The 18,630-nt window shown below is 42.7% G+C and overlaps 2 protein-coding genes across 4 annotated transcripts in view; one reads left to right on the top strand and one right to left on the bottom strand.

The window, feature by feature from the left end:
• BLZF1 (basic leucine zipper nuclear factor 1) overlaps positions 1 to 466 on the bottom strand; it is a 30,217-nt gene extending 29,751 nt beyond the window's left edge. The window contains exon 1 of the mRNA XM_058700809.1: positions 151 to 466. The gene's annotated coding sequence lies outside the window, so the exon portion shown is untranslated. The remainder of the gene's footprint in view (positions 1 to 150) is intronic.
• Positions 467 to 594: 128 nt separating this feature from the next.
• NME7 (NME/NM23 family member 7) overlaps positions 595 to 18,630 on the top strand; it is a 262,956-nt gene continuing 244,920 nt past the window's right edge. For all 3 annotated transcript variants that reach the window (XM_058700810.1, XM_058700812.1, XM_058700811.1), the window contains exon 1: positions 595 to 729. In XM_058700810.1, coding sequence (XP_058556793.1) covers positions 727 to 729 — 3 coding nt within the window. In that variant the 5' untranslated portion in view covers positions 595 to 726. The remainder of the gene's footprint in view (positions 730 to 18,630) is intronic.

Raw genomic sequence — 18,630 nt, 5'->3', positions numbered from 1 at the left:
TCCGTCCCTGTCTGAACAAGTTTTCCCGGAACAAAAGGCAACCTTTCCCCAAATCCAAAGCGTCTGAACACCAAACTCCGACCCAGACCTCTGTCCCTTTCAAACGTCCCCCCCGCCCCTCGGTTACACAAGCCCGTTTCTTGCACTTACCGCCAAGGGTCCTTACTCTGCCGATCTCAGGGGCTTCACTTTACAGATCGTCGGGCTCCGCACACTCCTCTTCCGTTCCGAAGCTGATCCGCCCAGACCTTCCTGACATCCAGTGGCTGGCTCACTACTAATCACTTCCTGTTCTCAGGGTTTCGTTTCCGAAATAATTTTCCAAAAGAGAAAGGTAAATACACTCTGTGGTGTCTTAAAACGCGAGTGACGCAGCACATGAGGTCTAAGGCTTCTGTAAGTGAAAACCGGGTAGATGTCCACTTAGAAATAAATTATAGGATATGTGGAGCGCCGGCTGTGTATCACTTAACTTCCGGGTCACCTGTCATCCAAACTTAAGGGATGACGCTGGCCCCAAGCGACGCCATGAAAGGGCGGGGCTGTCGACGGGATGGGCGGAGTTCTAGTTTTCCCGGCCCCTGGGAACGAAGGGGCGGGGCGGTGGCGATTCCGCACGTCCGGTAGTAGGCGGGGCTCTGTTGCCGGAGTAACCGGGCGTCGGGGTTGAGGTGGTGTCTTCCTGTGGCAACGCTACCTATTCCCCTGTGCCGAGATCCTGAGGCTATGGTGAGTGCCAGGCGAGGCCGGAGGAACCGCTTCACGGTCTTGGTTACGTAGCGTCCCAGGTCCTGGGGCGGAGGGTCACTCAGAGGCGGCCCGGTTTCTTCCACCTTCGCCCCATGTTTCCCTCTTTCCAGGGGCTGTTTCTGCAGTTTCCTTTCTCTCCCTGTGTCTTGCAGCGCCTCGAATTCCGCTTCGGTACTGCTGAGCCTCTAGAGTAATGTAACAAAAGTGTAGGGGTAAACACGGAGTCTCATACCCTGAGGCGAGACATTATTTCGAACAAACGTTTTAAATGTTTGTAGTTTTCATCACTTCAAGTTTTCGGCTTCTCTTTAACGCGCCTCATTTAAGAGCATTGGTTGTGTGTGTGATGGCTCAGCACTGACCCAGGTGTCCCTAGGTCTCGCAGTGTTTGCCGTCCAGAGGCGCAGAGCGCTGCTCCTTCCCCCCTCTAAGGGCCATTTAGTCGGAGCCGTATTTGCACAGCTGTCTTCTGGCCAGGGGATTATCCCCTAGGTAGGTGCTTTTTAAGAGGAAGGCCCCTCAAGATCTCTTGGGAGCGCTTCTGGAAAATTCACTCGCTTGAGCCTCACCCCCAGAAATTCTGAATCAGTGGGAATGGGGCTGGGCATTTTTAAAAAGCCTAGAGCTAATTTTTATTGAGTCACTTGTTTGAGAACACCGGGGGTCGAGTTAATTCACTTAATTAGCAACTCTTTTAAAGAGTTACGAAAAACGGACTGGGGGATAGAAAGATGACTGTTGTCAGAAGGGTATAGCTTAGGAATTTAGCAACAGAGCCCCTCCCACCACCTGTTCTTTCTCCCTTCCTACTCAGGGACCTTTTCTTGCCCCAGTCTGCCCCTGTGCTTTTCCGGCGGAGCCCTTTCCAAACTTTCACTTCCCCAACCCCTGTCCCTTCTCCTGCTTTTTTCCTCCCTTCTAAGCAGACGCCAGAGACTGAAAGTCAGTTTCTTCAGCCTCGTGCCCCTAACCTACACATTGATATATATTTTACTCATCATTCGATTTTGCGTTTCTAGTGTAGGGAAAGTGGTGTTGAAGGGCAATGCATCCACCTTTCCTCTAGATCTCCTTCCCTCCCATCCGTTACAAGACCTTTTGCTTCTGCTTATCTTTTATCCCCCCACCCCACCCTGTGCTTTCAGCCTCTCTGCCTCCTTTTTCTGCTTCCCAGTGTTCTGGTCATACATCTTGAGAAAATGAAATAAAACAGAAAAAGCGTATCCCCCATGCTGGTTTATCCAGTTACTGCCCAATCCTCCCTTGCGCCTTTCTGTGACTGCATGGAAGCATAGCATTTTCACCTGCTTTAAATGCCCCCCTTTTCATCCTCAGTACTCTTGTCCGACTTCCTCTTGAATGGTTTCAATGAAGTTGCCCTTTTCCAAGTTTTTAATGGCCCTAAAATGCCAGATCCAATGATTTCTTCTCAAACTTTATTTAGCTTTTCTGTGATAACTGAAGTTCACAAACATTCATTCCCCCCCTACCCCCCTCCGCCTTTTCCCCCACCGGCCTTGCCTGCTTTTTAAATGTCATTCTCCAGGACTCAGTCCTTAATTATTTTCAGTTCTTAGTCTATGCATTTTGCTGGGGTGATTTCATCCACGCACATGAGTTTTACTAATGCCTAAGCATTCACATCTAAACTTCAGTTTTCAGGAGCACCTGGTGGCTTAGTTAAGCATCCGACTTCGGCTCAGGTCATGATCTCACAGTCTATGGGTTCAGATCCCACGTCGGGGCTGACATTTCAGAGCCTGCTTCTGATTCTGTGTCTCCCTCTCTGTCTCTGCCCCTCCCCTGCTCATGCTCTGTTTCTCTCTCTCTGTCTCTCTCTCTCAATAAATAAATAAACATTAAAAAGAAGTTTTTAAACTTCAGTTTTCCTCTCATACCTGCTAGGGCCTAACCTAGTTGCTTCCCGGACACTCTCCCTGGTTACCACAAAGGCCTCTCAAATTTGCCATGACTAAAACTGAACTTGCTATCATTCTACCTGGGTTTCCTTATTCTTTCAAGTTAATTAATGAGATCACTCTAACTTATAATATAGCTTTAATATTATATAACTCTAATATTATAGTTATTACATATTGCAATATACATAACCTACACCAGAAACCAGAGTTAACCTCTCTTGCTTTCCTACGCTTCCCATATTCAGGTGGTCACTAGATCCTGTTTTACTTTGAGGTCTCCTCATTTCTTGCCTGGACTGTTGCAGTATATCTTTAATAGTGTGGTATGGCAGTTATTCGAGCCATTATTTTCTCAGTAACAAGAACGAATTTTCTTTTTTTTTTTTTTTTTTTTTTTTTTTTTTTAATTTTTTTTTCAACGTTTTTTATTTATTTTTGGGACAGAGAGAGACAGAGCATGAACGGGGGAGGGGCAGAGAGAGAGGGAGACACAGAATCGGAAACAGGCTCCAGGCTCCGAGCCATCAGCCCAGAGCCTGACGCGGGGCTCGAACTCACAGACCGCGAGATCATGACCTGGCTGAAGTCGGACGCTTAACCGACTGCGCCACCCAGGCGCCCCCAAGAACGAATTTTCTAAGACCCAAATCTTTGAGGTCACCTCTTTAGTTTATTAAAAAATTTTTTTTTAATATTTATTTATTTTTGAAAGGCACAGAGTGCGAGCGGGGAAGAGGCAGAGAGAGAGGGAGACACAGAACCTGAAGCAGGCTCCAGGCTCTGAACTGTCAGCACCAGAGTGCTTGAACAGCAGAGCTTGAAGTCATGAGCCGTGAGATCATGACCTGAGCCGAAGTCGGACGCTTAACCGACTGAGCCACCCAGGCAAGCCTGAAGTCACCTCTTTAAAACTGTAGGCTCTCAGGGGCGCCTGGGTGGCTCAGTCGGTTAAGCGTCCGACTTCAGCTCAGGTCACGATCTCGCGGTCCCTGAGTTCGAGCCCCGCGTCGGGCTCTGGGCTGATGGCTCAGAGCCTGGAGCCTGCTTCCGATTCTGTGTCTCCCTCTCTCTCTGCCCCTCCCCCGTTCATGCTCTGTCTCTCTCTGTCTCAAAAATAAATAAAACGTTAAAAAAATAAAAAAAAACAAAACAAAACAGAAAACTGTAGGCTCTCCAAACCCTACAGTATAAAATTCAGCATCCCTGGAATGACATGCAAGGCCCTCCATCATCTAGCATTTACCTGTCTAGCTGCTTTCATGCCTCTCCGTTGCCTAGGCATTCCTTTCAACTGCTTATCTTTCACTGAATGTTCTAAGCACCTTCAAGCTGGTGGTATGAGTGTTCCTTCTACTTTGCACACACTGTACACGGGATACTCTTCTGCCCTTGTTTGCTGGCCAAATTCCCTTGGATTCTTTCAGACCGAGGTTAAGTGTCTCTCCTCCTGTGATGGTTACTTCTCTGCTCAGAGAGGTGACTTTTTATTTCTTGTCACAACTTTACATAATACACATCTCTCTTGTTGTACTTACCACATTCAGTTGAAATTGTGTATGAATTTGTCACTCTTACCAAACTGAACTGGGAGGGGGATCAATATTTTGTTCACTGCTGTTGCTTAGACTGTATTAGGCGCTCAGATATTTGCTGAATGCAAAAAGAAGGAATGTGGTGAGTGTCCCGAGAGGTTACAAAGTACTTGGGGAATACTGGAGGATGGAGTCCTCACTTTTCAGAGTCAGAAAGGCCATCATTAAGCAAATGGAATAGAATTTCCATAGCTAGAATTGGATGGCATAGGGGGATGGAAAGTGACATTTGTGGAATACTGGGTTTTTTTTGTGCTTGTCTTACCTTCTCTCATTTAGACTTCCCAACTACCCTAAGAGGGGTGACCTCCTCCCCCCACCGCCCCCGGTTGGAGTCGTGTGTTTCAAACTGGGTGGTCAGTGAAGGCCGCTGTGAAGAATTGACTTCCATCTTGAGACCTGAATGATGAAGTGCAGTGGTCTGGGGGAAGCATACCAGGCAGCACTAACAACAAGATCAAAGGCCCTGAGGCAGGAAAGCAGTTGGCATATTGCAGGAACTGATCTTGTGATTTAATGTAAAAATAGAATAGAAATTCGGTGGTGGGGAGTTGGGGGGGCAGCGGCAGTGGACAAAGTATGGCAGAGGGTAATGTGAAGTGCGGTTAGAGAGGTAGACAGAGGCCAGACCAAACGTATGTACTTCAGCATGGTTTCTCAGACGAGGTTCTAACCCATTACTCGGTCATGACATCAATTTGTCGTATGTGGCCAGCATTAAAAAAGATGACATAAAACAGACACTATATTCATTGTATGTAATAAGGATAACTTCCATGAAACTTTTATTGTAAATTGTGTGTGTGTTGTATGTACTGGGTTATGATACACATCATGTTCCTGGAGCGCCTGGGTGGCTCAGTCAGTTGAGTGTCCGATTTTAGCTCAGGTCATGATCTCATGGTTTGTGAGTTCGAGCCCCGCATCGGGCTCTGTGCTGACAGCTCAGAGCCTGGAGCCCGCTTCGGATTCTGTGTCTCCCTCTCTCTCTGCCCCTCCCCTGCTCCCGTTCGCTCGTGCGCGCTCTCTCTCAAAAAATAAACATTAAAAAAAACCCCAAACCCCATATTCCTTACTGTCGGTCATGACCCACAAAGTTCAAGATACAGTATACTTTGTACTAATATGTACTTTAAGAGGTAAAATAGTTAATCTCAAGGCACACAGATTTCTTATTCCTCCTTTGACTTAGTGACAATCTTATTGTGTGAAGGGAGAAGTTCTGAATTTAATGAGAGCTTAAAATTGACTAGAGTAGAATTTTCAAGTTTCCTTTTGCATGCAGATCTGTCTCCCGTGTCATTTGCTGTCAATCCTTTATGAGAAAGAATAGGCCTTTAGAAAACTAGAGGGGCACCTGGGTGGCTCAGTCGGTTAATCATCTGACTCATGATTTCAGCTCAGGCCATGATCTCATGGTTTGTGGGTTCAAGCCCCACATCGGGCTCCACACGAACGGCGAGGAGTCTGCTTGGGATTGTCTCTCCCCCTCCCTCTCTGCCCTTCCCCCACTTGAGCATGCAGACGGGCTTGCCCTCTCTCTCTCTCTCTCTCTCTCTCTCTCTCTCAAATAAATGAAACTTAAAAAAAAAAAAAAAACGAGAGAGAAATTGATGTTCTTTCTCTGTGTTCAGTCTCACCACTAACAGGGATGTTGCGTCAAAGGCTGATGGTCTCTCCAAGCAGCTGAGGGTGGAATTTGCCCCGCTGGTTTGTCTTCCTGACCCCTACAATTACGTGATCTGGTCAGTTTCTCCCTGCATCTAGTGAACAGTTGTAGCCTCCAGAACCATAATTAGGTTCTGCCTACAAATTCTAGAACCACCTCTGTCATGTGCAGCAGAGCAAATGTAGTTCAGTATGTCTCAATGCATGTTGTTTAAGATAAGGAATACGCTAGGGTCATCAATTTATTTCATTTTGCGCATGAAGAGAACACAGGACATAATTCCGAGACCCTTTTGAATAATAAAGAGATGTGAATGTTTTACGTCTTCTAAAATAGAACATTGATTTCAATGCTGTTATCCAAGATGAACTGCTTCTATAACATAAGGCTTTTAAAGATTGTCACCTGTGTTCCACGAGAATTAGGCTAAACACATGTCTCCAAGTTGGTTTCAAAGAGACTTGAAAGAGGGTTTCATGATTGCTAAATATGGACGAGATTTTATTCCATGAAATGTTTTTCAGCGTTCAGCTTTATGAAGTTTCTTCTAAATAGGTTTACTGTTTTCATCTTTGACATACGCTTCGTAACCATCCAGGATTCCTTTTTGTCACTTGAACTGCTAACTTGGAAGGACCATAATCGTAAAGTCCCAGGAAGGGTTTCATTTATCGGGACTGAATCAGAAAGTATGGCGCCTAAATTAGAAACCTGAAACTTACAAAAAAGAAAGAACTGATTTTTCCTACTAAAACATTTTTATTACAAATATAATTTGGAGTCTATTTCTTCTTTAATAGGAACCAGTAGTATTTGCAAAAGTGAATAGCAATGGGGTTAATATAATGCCCTGATTTTCCTCACATGTAGCTCTTTTATCTTTTTCTGTCCTTTTTCTGCCTTTTAGTTCTTTATCCTTTCTTTCCTTTTCTCCAAGCTTTAGTGGGATGTAATTGACATATAACATTGCGTAAGTTGGAAGTGTATAAGGTGTTGATTTGATACACATATTGCAAAATGATTACCACCTTAGCGTTAAGCTAATACCTGTATCACATCACATAATTACCATTGCTTTTTTTTTTTTTTTTTTTTTTGTGGTGAGAACATTTAAGATCTACCCTCTTAGCAACTTTCAAGTGTATAATCTGGCATTGTTAACTATAATGACAGTGTTGTGCATTAGGTTCCCCAGAACCTCTTCTAACTGGAAGTTTTTACCCTTGGATCAACAGCTCCCCGTTTTCCTCACCCGCAGCACCTGGTAACCTCCATTCTATGCACTGTTTCTTTGAGTTTGGTCTTTTTAGATTCCACGTATAAGTGAAATTATATAGTATTTGTCTTTCTCTGACCAACTTCATTTGGCTTCGTGACCTCAGAGTCCATCCCTGTTGTCACAAATGGCAGCATTTCCTTCTTTCTCATGGCCCGATAATATTCTGTTGTGTATTTGTGCCACATTGCTTCATGCATTCATCCACTGATGGGCCCTTAGATTGTTTTTATATCTTGGCTATTGTAAATCATGCTGCATTGAGCATGAGGAGGGTGCATATGTCTTTTGGAGTTAAAGTTTTCACTTTTTTCCATATATAATATACACAGACATAGAATTGCTCGATTATATGGCACTATTGTTTTAAAATTCTTGCGGAATTTTCATGCTCCTTTCCATAGTGGCTGCACCATTTTACGTTCCCATCAACAGTGTGTGAGGCTTCCCTTTTCTTCATAGCCTCTGCAGCCCTTGCTATCTCTTGGGTTTGTTTTTTTTTTTTTTTTTTTTTTTTTTTATAGTAGCCATTCTGACAGGTGTGAGGTGATATTTATGGGGGTTTTGATTTACTTTTCTGTGTTGATTATGATGCTGAGAACCTTTTCATGTACCTGTTATCCATTTGTATGTTTTCTTTGGAGAAATTCTGTTCAGTTCTTCTACCCATCTTTTTTAATCCTATTGCTTATATGTTATTCAGTTGTAGGTATGTATATATAATTTTGATATTAACCCCTCATTAGATACAGTTTGTAAATATTTTCTCCCATTTTGAAGATTGCCTTATCATTTTGTTTCTTGTTTCTTAAAATGCCCTTTTTAAAAAATGTTTCATTTTATTTTTGAGAGAGCGAGAAGGGGAGGGGCAGAGAGAGAGAGAGGGAGACACAGAACTTGAAGCAGGCTCCAGGCTCTGAGCTGTCAGCACAGAGCGCCACATGGGACTTGAGCTCATGAACTGCAAGATCATGACCTGAGCCGAAGTCGGACGTTCAACTGACTGAACCACCAAGGCGCCCCTGTTATTATTTCTTACTGATTTTTGCTTTTTTGTATGTGCTTTTAGTGTCCTACCCGAAGAACTGTTGCTCAGACCAATATCTAGGAGATTTTTCCCTGTTGCCTTTTAGGAATTTTACGGTTTCCAGTCTTGTGTTTAAGTCTTTAATCCATTCCAAGTTAATTTTTGTGAGCTGTGTAAGATAGAAATCCAATCTCCTTCTTCATCTGTTCTTTCCCATTCACCAATTATTCATCAGTTCAAACAGGTATTGAGTGCTTTTTGTGTGCCAGGCACTAACAATAAGTAAGTACATTGATTAATAAGATAGTCCTTCCTCAGTGCCTATAGAGTGGAGCCCAAATACCTGAATTGGCATTCGAGACCTTCCCTGGCCCCAGCTTACCTTGCACACCCCATGGAACTTAGAAAAACAGGTATCAGAGAATAAATTTCAAGAGTAATTTGGGTCACAAAAGAAAAATTACAAGGTAAGGTCAAAATGTGTCCTAAAAAAGAGTGGCCTGACCTAGCCAGGGTGGTCAGGGAAAGCCCCCTGGATGGTTTAACCTTAAAGATTTTTTTTCTTAGTTGAGACATACAATATATTAAATAAATGAATGAAGCCTGATACAGATGAGTAGGTCATCTCATATGGTGCTAAGCAATATGAGGAAAATTAAACGAAGTAATGTTGTAGTGCCAGGTTCCAAGAGCACATAGCTTTAGGTGGGAAAATTAGAAAAGGTCCTCGTGAGGATGTGGCTTTTAAGCTGACATCTCAGAAGGAAGGAGCAGGCAGGGTGAAGATATAGGGGAAGCACCTTCCAAGCAGACAGCAGCCAAGTGCAGAGGCCCATTGGAGGCTTGGGAGGGGGCAAATGGGGGGGGGGGGGGGTCTAGGGAAGGTGAGGACGATGGGAGGACTAGGGATCCAAGGCAGGCAGCCACCAGGGAATACTGACGCTTCGGAAGCTTGGGAAGGATTTTGGATTTCACTCTAAATGTACTGGGATAATGCCTCACCTACATTTTCCCTATTCTATCAAAAGAGTGTATTTTCCTTGGAGCTGCCTTATTAAAACTTTAATCATGTTAGTTTGGTCTTTCAGCGACAATTTCGATCCTATCCGCAACATTTATGATCTTACAAACTTTGGAAAATATTTTCTTATAAACTTTGGAAAAGATTTTTCTGTCCAGATCTTACATTTGAAGATTAAACACTCCTGATTTCTCCCTTTATAATCGCTTGTCAAAAATTTAATCACCCTTTTCTGGACTCTTTGTTTCCATAATATCTTGTCTGAGGTGTGGCAGGCAGAGTCACACATTCCAGATGTGTGTTATCATAGTTTCTCTGTGGATGTTGTGTTTTCTGCTGGGATTTCACCTAATATCTTTCTTGATGGTGCTATTGCATGAGATTGAAGTAACTCGTTCTCCAGAAATCTCTCCAACACTTCTATTAGCCTCCTTTCCACTTTCTTGCAAAGTCTGTTTAAACTACTTCATTTCCAAAAGCTGTTGATATTTTAAGACTTTCTATTTATTAGATGTGAGAAATTGTAGCTATTAAAATGTACTGCTCAATTCAAGTTTATTTTCTGATACTAGGCACTTTGTTTAATTAAGTTGCTATTGTTATCTCTCCTGACTCATGTACTGTGCCCTCTTCATAGCGCTTTATTCTTTAAGATGTATTTCTCTATATATGCGCAATGGTTCCAGAGTTCTCTGATACATGTAAATTTAAATTTCATCTTGTTTTCTGTAGTTCTTTTTTTTTTTTTTTTTAATTTTTTTTTTCAACGTTTTTTATTTATTTTTGGGACAGAGAGAGACAGAGCATGAACGGGGGAGGGGCAGAGAGAGAGGGAGACACAGAATCGGAAACAGGCTCCAGGCTCCGAGCCATCGGCCCAGAGCCTGACGCGGGGCTCGAACTCACGGACCGCGAGATCGTGACCTGGCTGAAGTCGGATGCTTAACCAACTGCGCCACCCAGGCGCCCCTGTTTTCTGTAGTTCTGATACGAGTTACATAGGCTATGTGCATTGTATATGTTGCCTAAAATATATCATTATATGATACGTTTATAATGTGTTATATATATAATACAAGTATATATAAAATACGTATATATATTTAACTTGTATACGTGTCAAATATTTAACTTATACTGGACATAGTCATTTTTGGAGATGTGAAACTATGTAGAAACAACATGATTAAATTCATCTGTAATATCATTGACTATATACAGTCACTATTAATATTTTAGTATAGTATCCCAGTGACACATACATACAGTATACATACACATACGTGTATATGTATTTTAAAGTGTGATCCTCCTGTGTGTATGGTTTATAAATCTGTTTTTTTCTTTTTCCTCACTTAATATATCTTCTGCAGTTTCCCAGATCCAATTTTAGGAGCTCCATTTTATTCTTTACTCTGATGTAACCAAGCCATTTATTTATTTGGTCTTTTAACCCCATAACTAATATATTTTTATAGGCATAATTTTATATACATCCATAATTATTTCCTTAGAATAAATTAGAAATGGAATAACTGGGTGAGAGGATGTGTGCATTTCTAAGGCTTTTTGTTTTTTGCTTTGCTTTTTTTTTTTTTTTTAATGTTTATTTTTGAGAGAGACACAGAGTGCGAGCGGGGGACGGGCAAAGAGCACGGGAGACACACAATCTGAAGCGGTCTCCAGGCTCTGAGCTGTCTGCACAGAGCCTGACGCGGGCGGGGCTTGAACTCACAAATGGTGAGATCAGACCTGAGCCAAAGTCAGACGCTTAACCGACTGATGCACCCGGGCGCCCCCCTAAAGCTTTTTGGTATGCATTGCCAATTAACTCCAGAAAGTTTTGCTATTTGTACTCTGCTAGCAGTGTGCCATGATGCCTGTTTCTTCTAAGCTCTAACCTGGTATTGTTCATACATTTCTTACATACATCTAACAATGGATTTGAACTTCTAGTAAAAGTTTCACCTTTCTTACCGAATATAACGTTAAGATTATAAATTGCAATATGTTCTTTTCATGTGTCTGCTAACCATCCGTATGTCTTCTTTGGAAAAATGTCTATTCGTGTCTTCTGCCCATTTCTTAAGTGGATTGTTTGTATTTTGGGTGTTGAATTTGATAAGTTCTTTATGATTTTAGATACTAACCCTTTATCAGATATGTCGCTGGTGAATATTGTCTCCCTTTCTGTAGGCTGCCTTTTAGTCTTGTTGATTGTTTCCTTCACTGTGCAGAAGAAGCTTTTTATCTTGATGAGGTCCCAGTAGTTCATTTTTGCTTTTGTTTCCCTTGCCTCTGGAGATGTGTTGAGAAAGAAGTTGCTGCGGCCAAGATCAAAGAGGTTTTTGCCTGCTTTGTCCTCGAGGATTTTGATGGCTTCCTGTCTTACATTGAGGCCTTTCATCCACTTTGAAGTTTATTTTTGTGTATGGTGTAAGAAAGTGGCCCAGCTTTCCCAACACCATTTGTTGAAGAGACTGTCTTTTTCCACTGGATATTCTTGCCTGCTTTGTCAACGACTGCTTGACCATATAGCTGTGGGTCCATCTCTGGGTTTGCTATTCTGTTGCATTGATCTCTGTGTCTGTTTTTTTGCCAGTATCATACTGTCTTGATGACTACAGGTTTGTATTATAGCTTGAAGTCCGGGATTGTGGTGTCTCCAGCTTGGCTTTTCTTTTTCAAGACGCTTTGGCTATTCGGGGTCTTTTGTGGTTCCACACAAATTTTAAGATTGTTTGGTTCTAGCTCTGTGAAACGTGCTGGTGGTATTTTGATAGGGATTGTATTAAATGTGTAGATTGCTTTGAGTAGTGTCGACATTTTAACAATATGTGTTCTTCAACATCACTCGTAGTCAGGGAAATACAAATCAAAACCATGATGAGATACCCCCTCACTTCTATCAAAATGGCTAAAATTAACTACGTAGGAAACAACAAATGTTGGCAAGGGTGTGGAAAAAAGGGAACCCTCTTACACGGTTGGTAGGAGTGCAAATTGGTGCAGCTACTCTGGAAAACACTATGGAGGTTCCTCAAAAAGTTAAAAATAGAACTAGCCTACAATCCAGCAATTGCGCTACTATGTATTTACCCAAAGGATACAAACATATGAATTCAAAAGGGCACATGCACCCTTATGTTTATGGCAGCATTATCAACAGTAGCCAAATTATGGAAAGAGCCCAAATGTCCATTGACTGATGAATGCATAAAGAAGACATGGTGTGGGGCGCCTGGGTGGCGCAGTCGGTTAAGCGTCCGACTTCAGCCAGGTCACGATCTCGCGGTCCGTGAATTCGAGCCCCGCGTCAGGCTCTGGGCTGATGGCTCGGAGCCTGGAGCCTGTTTCCGATTCTGTGTCTCCCTCTGTCTCTGCCCCTCCCCCGTTCATGCTCTGTCTCTCTCTGTCCCAAAAATAAATAAAAAACGTTGAAAAAAAAATTAAAAAAAAAAAAAAAGAAGACATGGTGTGTGTGTGTGTGTGTGTGTGTGTGTGTCACACAGGAATATTACTCAGCCATCGGAAAGAATGAAATCTTGCCATTTGCAATGTTGTGGATGGAGCTAGAGTGTATTATGCTAAGCGAAATAAGTCAGTCAGAGAAAGACAAATCCCGTTTGATTTTACTTATCTGTGGAATTTAAGAAACAAAACGGATGAACATAGGGGATAGGGAAAAAAAAGAGAGGGAAGCAAATTATAACTTACCTATAGAGAACACACCGAATGTTGATGGAGGAAGCTGAGAGGGGGATGGACTAAATGGGTGATGAGTATTAGGGAGGGCACTTGTTGTGATGAGCACTGGGTATTGTATGTAAGTGAATCCCTAAATTCTGCTCCTGAAACCAATATTACACTATAGGTTAACTAGAATATAAATAAAAACATTGATACAAAAAACTTTAAAAATTACAGCATGTTCCATAGATAGGCACTGTTGATAATTACCTGAAATATTTTTTCTGTAATTATTTGGCATTTTTCATAAATGGTTAGAATTCAAAATTTATTACCAGTATATACGGAAGAAGCTAGAGGTGACTTTTTCTATTCCTCACAGATAGATTATGTAGTTGTCTCTTGTTACCTGTTCTGAGGAAGCAGCCTTTTGTAGTCCACAGGATCTGGTGTAGTGCTAGAAATCTAAAGTGTTTGGGGCGCCTGGGTGGCTCAGTTGGTTGGGCGTCCAACTCCTTCTCAGGTCATGATCTCACGGCCTGTGAGTTCAAGCCCTGCGTCGGGCTCTGTGCTGACAGCTGAGAGCCTGGAACCTGTTTCAGATTCTGTGTCTCCCTCTCTCTCTGCTCCTCCCCCGTTCATGCTCTGTCTCTCTCAAAAAATAAATAAACGTCAAAAAAAAAAAAAAAAGAAATCCGAAGTTTTCAATCCTACTTGGCTTCAGCGTGTATTTACTGTGTGACTTGTAACCTTTCCAGGTAATTGTTTTCCCTTTCATAAAATCAGAATGATAATTTCTGTTCAGAATACCTGAAAGCGTTTTTGTGAGGTGTCGCGACCGGCGCGACAAACACTGAGGTCAGGGTCCTGAGGGTAGGGGAATGCAAGAAAAAAAGAGAGAAGAGAAAGTTTGGGAACAGGAGGGTCCCCTGGGCTGATGGCCCAAGTGACGGCTTTATTGTTGCTGTACACAATCTTTTATAATATAAGACTCGTATGGATCAGGTCATTCTAAGAATAAACAGGTTTCACATGATCACTGCCAGCCAAAACATTTAGTTCTGTATACCTTGTGAACTTTCTGAACGGGTCACAAGACCTTGTTGATAGATTGCTAGCAAAACACAGTTCCCATGTTTGTTTCTATCTGACTCGGGGTAGAAAAAGGGAGGTAGCATTACTGCCAACACCTGCAGACCACAGGCTTCAGGAATTAACTTTCTCAGCCTTGACAAGGCTTTTTCGTATGCCCTTGAGAGTGGGGGAATGGGAGGGGGAACCACCGGGTTGGCTTGAGTCAACAGGGAACGTTGCTCGACCCGGTCTCAGCCTGGCACCGGGGCCCGGCCTCCCACAGTGAGGATCAAATGAATACGAAAGTAATTTATAAACTGTAATGTACTGTACATATGAAATGTATTCTTTTCTTATTAACCAGAATGCTGTCTAATGAGAAGATCGTTGGGGGAAATGGAAGGAGATTAAAATTTAAGATAAGTTTCAGAAATAAATATTTGAGGTTAGTGGTGTTGTCTAATTTTGTGGCTGTTTAAAAACTTACTTTTGGGGTACCTGGGTGGCTTAGTCGGTTAGGCGTCCTGCTCTTCTCCTTGTGCCTCTCTCTCTCTCTGTCTTCCCCCCTTTCTCAAAAAATAAATAAATTAAAACAAATTTTGAAAAGTACTGTTACATATTAGATTCTTTGTCAATTTAGATTCATTTTCCTAACGGGAACAATAAAGGGTCAGGGTGAAAGGGAGGGATAATGGGAGACGGCAGGAGTACTACTTGAGGCTAATGTCAATAATTCTCACATGCTGTTGAGGAAGGGATAGCTAGATGTGTGTGATATGTATTTAGTGAGCATTAGATCTGAGATCCATGAATTTCTCCTTAGCTTAAATAGATTAGATGGGAACATTTGCTTTTATTTGTGGTAGCTGAGATTTTATTATTCAGTAATTTGATTATGAAAGTACAATGAGCCCATTTGGGCCTAGTCTTTTCTTGCTACAGAGGCCTAGAAATCTGGCTTTGGCAAAACTGAAAACCCCTCCATTTGGTGGCAGGTACAAGTCTGTCATTATGTTAAGTCATCTTGCTGTTTACATTTTATTGTACATGCACAAATCTCTGAAAGGTGAGTACTTGTATGTCTTAAGTATCTGAATATTTTTCATAATTAAACAGCTTTAAGTTTCTCAGGATCCACATATGAGTGAAAACATATGGTACCTGTCTTTCTCTGCCTGACTTATTTCACTTAGCATCACACTCTCCAGTTCCATCCACGTTGCTACAAATGGCCAGATTTCATTCTTTCTCATTGCCAAGCAGTATTCCATTGTATATATAAACCACATCTTCTTTATCCATTCGTCAGTTGATGGACATTTAGGCTCTTTCCATAGTTTGGCTATTGTTGAAAGGGCTGCTATAAACATTGGGGTACAAGTGCCCCTATGCATCAGCACTCCCATATCCCTTGGATAAGTTCCTAGCAGTGCTATTGCTGGGCCATAGGGTAGGTCTATTTTTAATTTTTTGAGGAACCTCCACACGGTTTTCCAGAGCGGCTGCACCAGTTTGCATTCTCACCAACAGTGCAAGAGGGTTCCTGTGTTTCCACATCCTCTCCAGCATCTATAGTCTCCTGATTTGTTCATTTTAGCCACTCTGACCGGGGTAAGGATCCTGAGAAACTTAACAGAAGACCAGCGGGGAGGGGCAAGGGGGGAAAAAAAAGTTACAGGGAGGGAAGGAGGCAAACCATAAGAGACTCTTAAATACTGAGAACAAACTGAGGGGTGGGTGGGGGAGGGGGGAAAGTGGGTGATGGGCATTGAGGAGGGCACCTCTTGGGATGAGCACTGGGTGATGTATGGAAGCCAGTCTGACAATAAATTATAAACAAACAGCTTTAAAATTTATATTCAAAGGGAGAATGGAGCCTAAAATATAATCCCTTCCCCCCCCCCCCCCCCCGCATTTTCATTTAAAAACTTCATAACGTCTTTCAGATTTTACCTTGTTTCTCAATACACACATAGGTTGAGCTATGGGGCAATAATACTCACCCTCCTAGTAAATGGTAACAATATCTACTGTTAAATATTGTTGTGACTGAACGGGATAAAGTTCTTAGCCTAATGCTTTATGTATCATAAGCACCCCAAGAATGTCGGCTATTATTATTGGTGCTGCCGTTGTTATTACTGACAGGTGTTAAATGGAGACTTATTGAACATGAGAACAGAAAGGAACGACTCATCACTGTGTAGGAGTGTTAATTAAAAACAAAACGAGTTAACTTCACAGCATTCTCTGTGGGTTTCTTTTTTATTCACTTTCAGGTTTTCTTCAACTTGTGAATATATCTATATTTAAAGTTAAGCTTATGCATACTCAGACCAACGTTGATTCCTTAAATTTACCAGAAGGCATTTTCAAACGGAGGAGGAAACGATGTCACCGTGGTTTATTGTTCAGTGTTCACCCTAGTGCCCTGCCCCATTAGGGGCTTAACAAATGCTTTTTTTTTTCCTCTCTTTTAAACAGTTTGCTTTTTGACCGAGTAGTTCCTGTGGGGCGACTGTGACTGGGCACACACACATTCGTGACCATTAGGAATACTTGAGGTGTTCTTACTAATATGCTTCTTAAGAAAATTCTTTTTGATTTACCCTTTTGAAATAGCCAGTTTTTAAAGTTTACCTCTTTTTTTTTTTTTTTTTTTTTAATTTCACATTTACATGCACTTCAGCTACACGTGCTGTTCCATTTGCCTTGGAATGCTTCTCCACGTGTCCCTACGCGCCTGTGACACCTCTTCAGAGAGGATTTTCTTTCGCACCGTAGCTAAATTAGCAGCTTCAGTCACTCTTGTCCCCTTTCCTCTTCCCCCTTCTCTTTTTTCACTTCAGCACCTGGCAAAAGCTCTGTGCATTTGCAATTTTACTAATGACGGTGCCTGACATTCACAAAACATTTTCCTATTTTTTAAGGCATTTAAGATTCTTAACTAATTCATAGTGGCCTTTAGAGATAGCTACTGTAGGTATGGAGAAGACAGACGAGTATTAGTAGAGAGCAGAGGAGCACAGATGTCCAAGGAAGAATAATGCTCTGAAAATATAGTTGCAAAGGAAGGAAGTTAACTTTCCACCGTGTTTCCCTGGTAGTCAAGTGGTAGAGACCAGGGCTGGGGACCTAGTTTTGAGCAAGGGCTTATTACTGCCAGAGAATGTCTAGAATTCCAAGTCAAATGCAGTAGACTCTTTTATACTGAGACAGAACTGTAGGCTCGTTCGTTCGCTCAGCAGTTACTTTTAAATCCCTATTAAGTGCCAGACCCTGTCCTAGGCACCTGGGACCTAGCAGTGAATGACAAAGACCTGCCCTTATGGAGCTAAAACTTCTAGGGGTAGGGAGTCACAAAAAAAAACCCAAACGTGAAATGTTAGGTATTGATAACTGCTATGAAAAGCTGAAACCAGTTATAGGGTCAGAGAGTAAAGGAAGTGGGAGGGGGTTGGTATTTATTTGGATGGCTGGGGAAGCCTCTCAGAATCGCCCACATTTGAGCAGAGGCCTGAATGGAGTGGTGCCATGAGGGCCTTGGTAGTCCTAGCGGGAGAGCCGTCCAGGTAGAGAAAACTGCAGGTGCAACGATTCTGTGGTGGGAGCCTGCTCAGCTCGTCCAGGGACCAGCAAGAAGGCCCGTATGACTGGAGCAGCGAATGTGGGTGGAGAGTGGCAGAAATGTGGTCGACAGATAGCTTGAGGCCAGGGGACACGGGCCCTGTGTGGTGTGAACTCGTCAAGTCTTCGAGCCGGAACACTGGATTTTCGAAAGACCAGTATTTCTGAAACTGAGGTTGTGGCTCACTGGTTGACTGTGAACCCTAAGCTGTGACTGGCAGCTGACCTTTAAAAAACAGTATAAAATATCAGTGCATTGCACGTACCGAGGATAAGAATTGTCGCTTGGAACTTCCTTTCGTTTGTGGGGGACATGTGTATGTTTGGGTCTGATGGAAGTTGTAGTTCTTACTGTAGGTACTGGTAAAAACAAAGTGCGTGCGATCACTGACCTAGTCGTATCCCCGAATTGTAGAGACGGGGAAACGAAGCTGGGAAATACTGAACGGCTCACGAGTGTCCTCCTTCCGCGTGGTGCTCCTGCTCCCATCCCGTGCTCCTGTGTAGATGGCAGTGTGCTTATCTGTGTCTAGGTGTGGCTGACTCGGTACAGAATTCGGGCTAATTTCTAACTGACGAGAAGGCATTAAACGCTTCATTTAGGGGCGCCCGGGTGGCTCAGTCGGTTAAGCGTCCGACTTCAGCTCAGGTTCTGATCTCGCGGTCCGTGAGTTCAAGCCCCGCATCGGGCTCTGTGCTGACAGCTCGGAGCCTGGATCCTGTTTCGGGTTCTGTGTCTCCCTCTCTCTCTCTCTCTCTCTCTCTCTCTCTCTCTAAAAAATAAAGATTAAAAAAAAAAAGCTTAATGTAGTCAATACCACATTAGTAAGTACCCAGCCTCTGCTCTGTTTTACGATCCTCTTTTACCCTGTCTTATTTTCCTTTACTTTCTCTGTTTTCTTAAATCTCCTCCTGTTTATCCAGGAGAGAAAGCTATCCAAAGGGAAGAGATTGAGAGGGAGAGAAAGAAATCCAGGAATGA

Source organism: Neofelis nebulosa, chromosome 15 (genome assembly GCF_028018385.1).
Source record: "Neofelis nebulosa isolate mNeoNeb1 chromosome 15, mNeoNeb1.pri, whole genome shotgun sequence".
NCBI classification, from domain to species: Eukaryota; Metazoa; Chordata; class Mammalia; order Carnivora; family Felidae; genus Neofelis; species Neofelis nebulosa.
The sequence above is the reverse complement of the archived record's forward strand: the minus strand, read 5'-3'. Positions and strand labels throughout refer to the sequence as shown.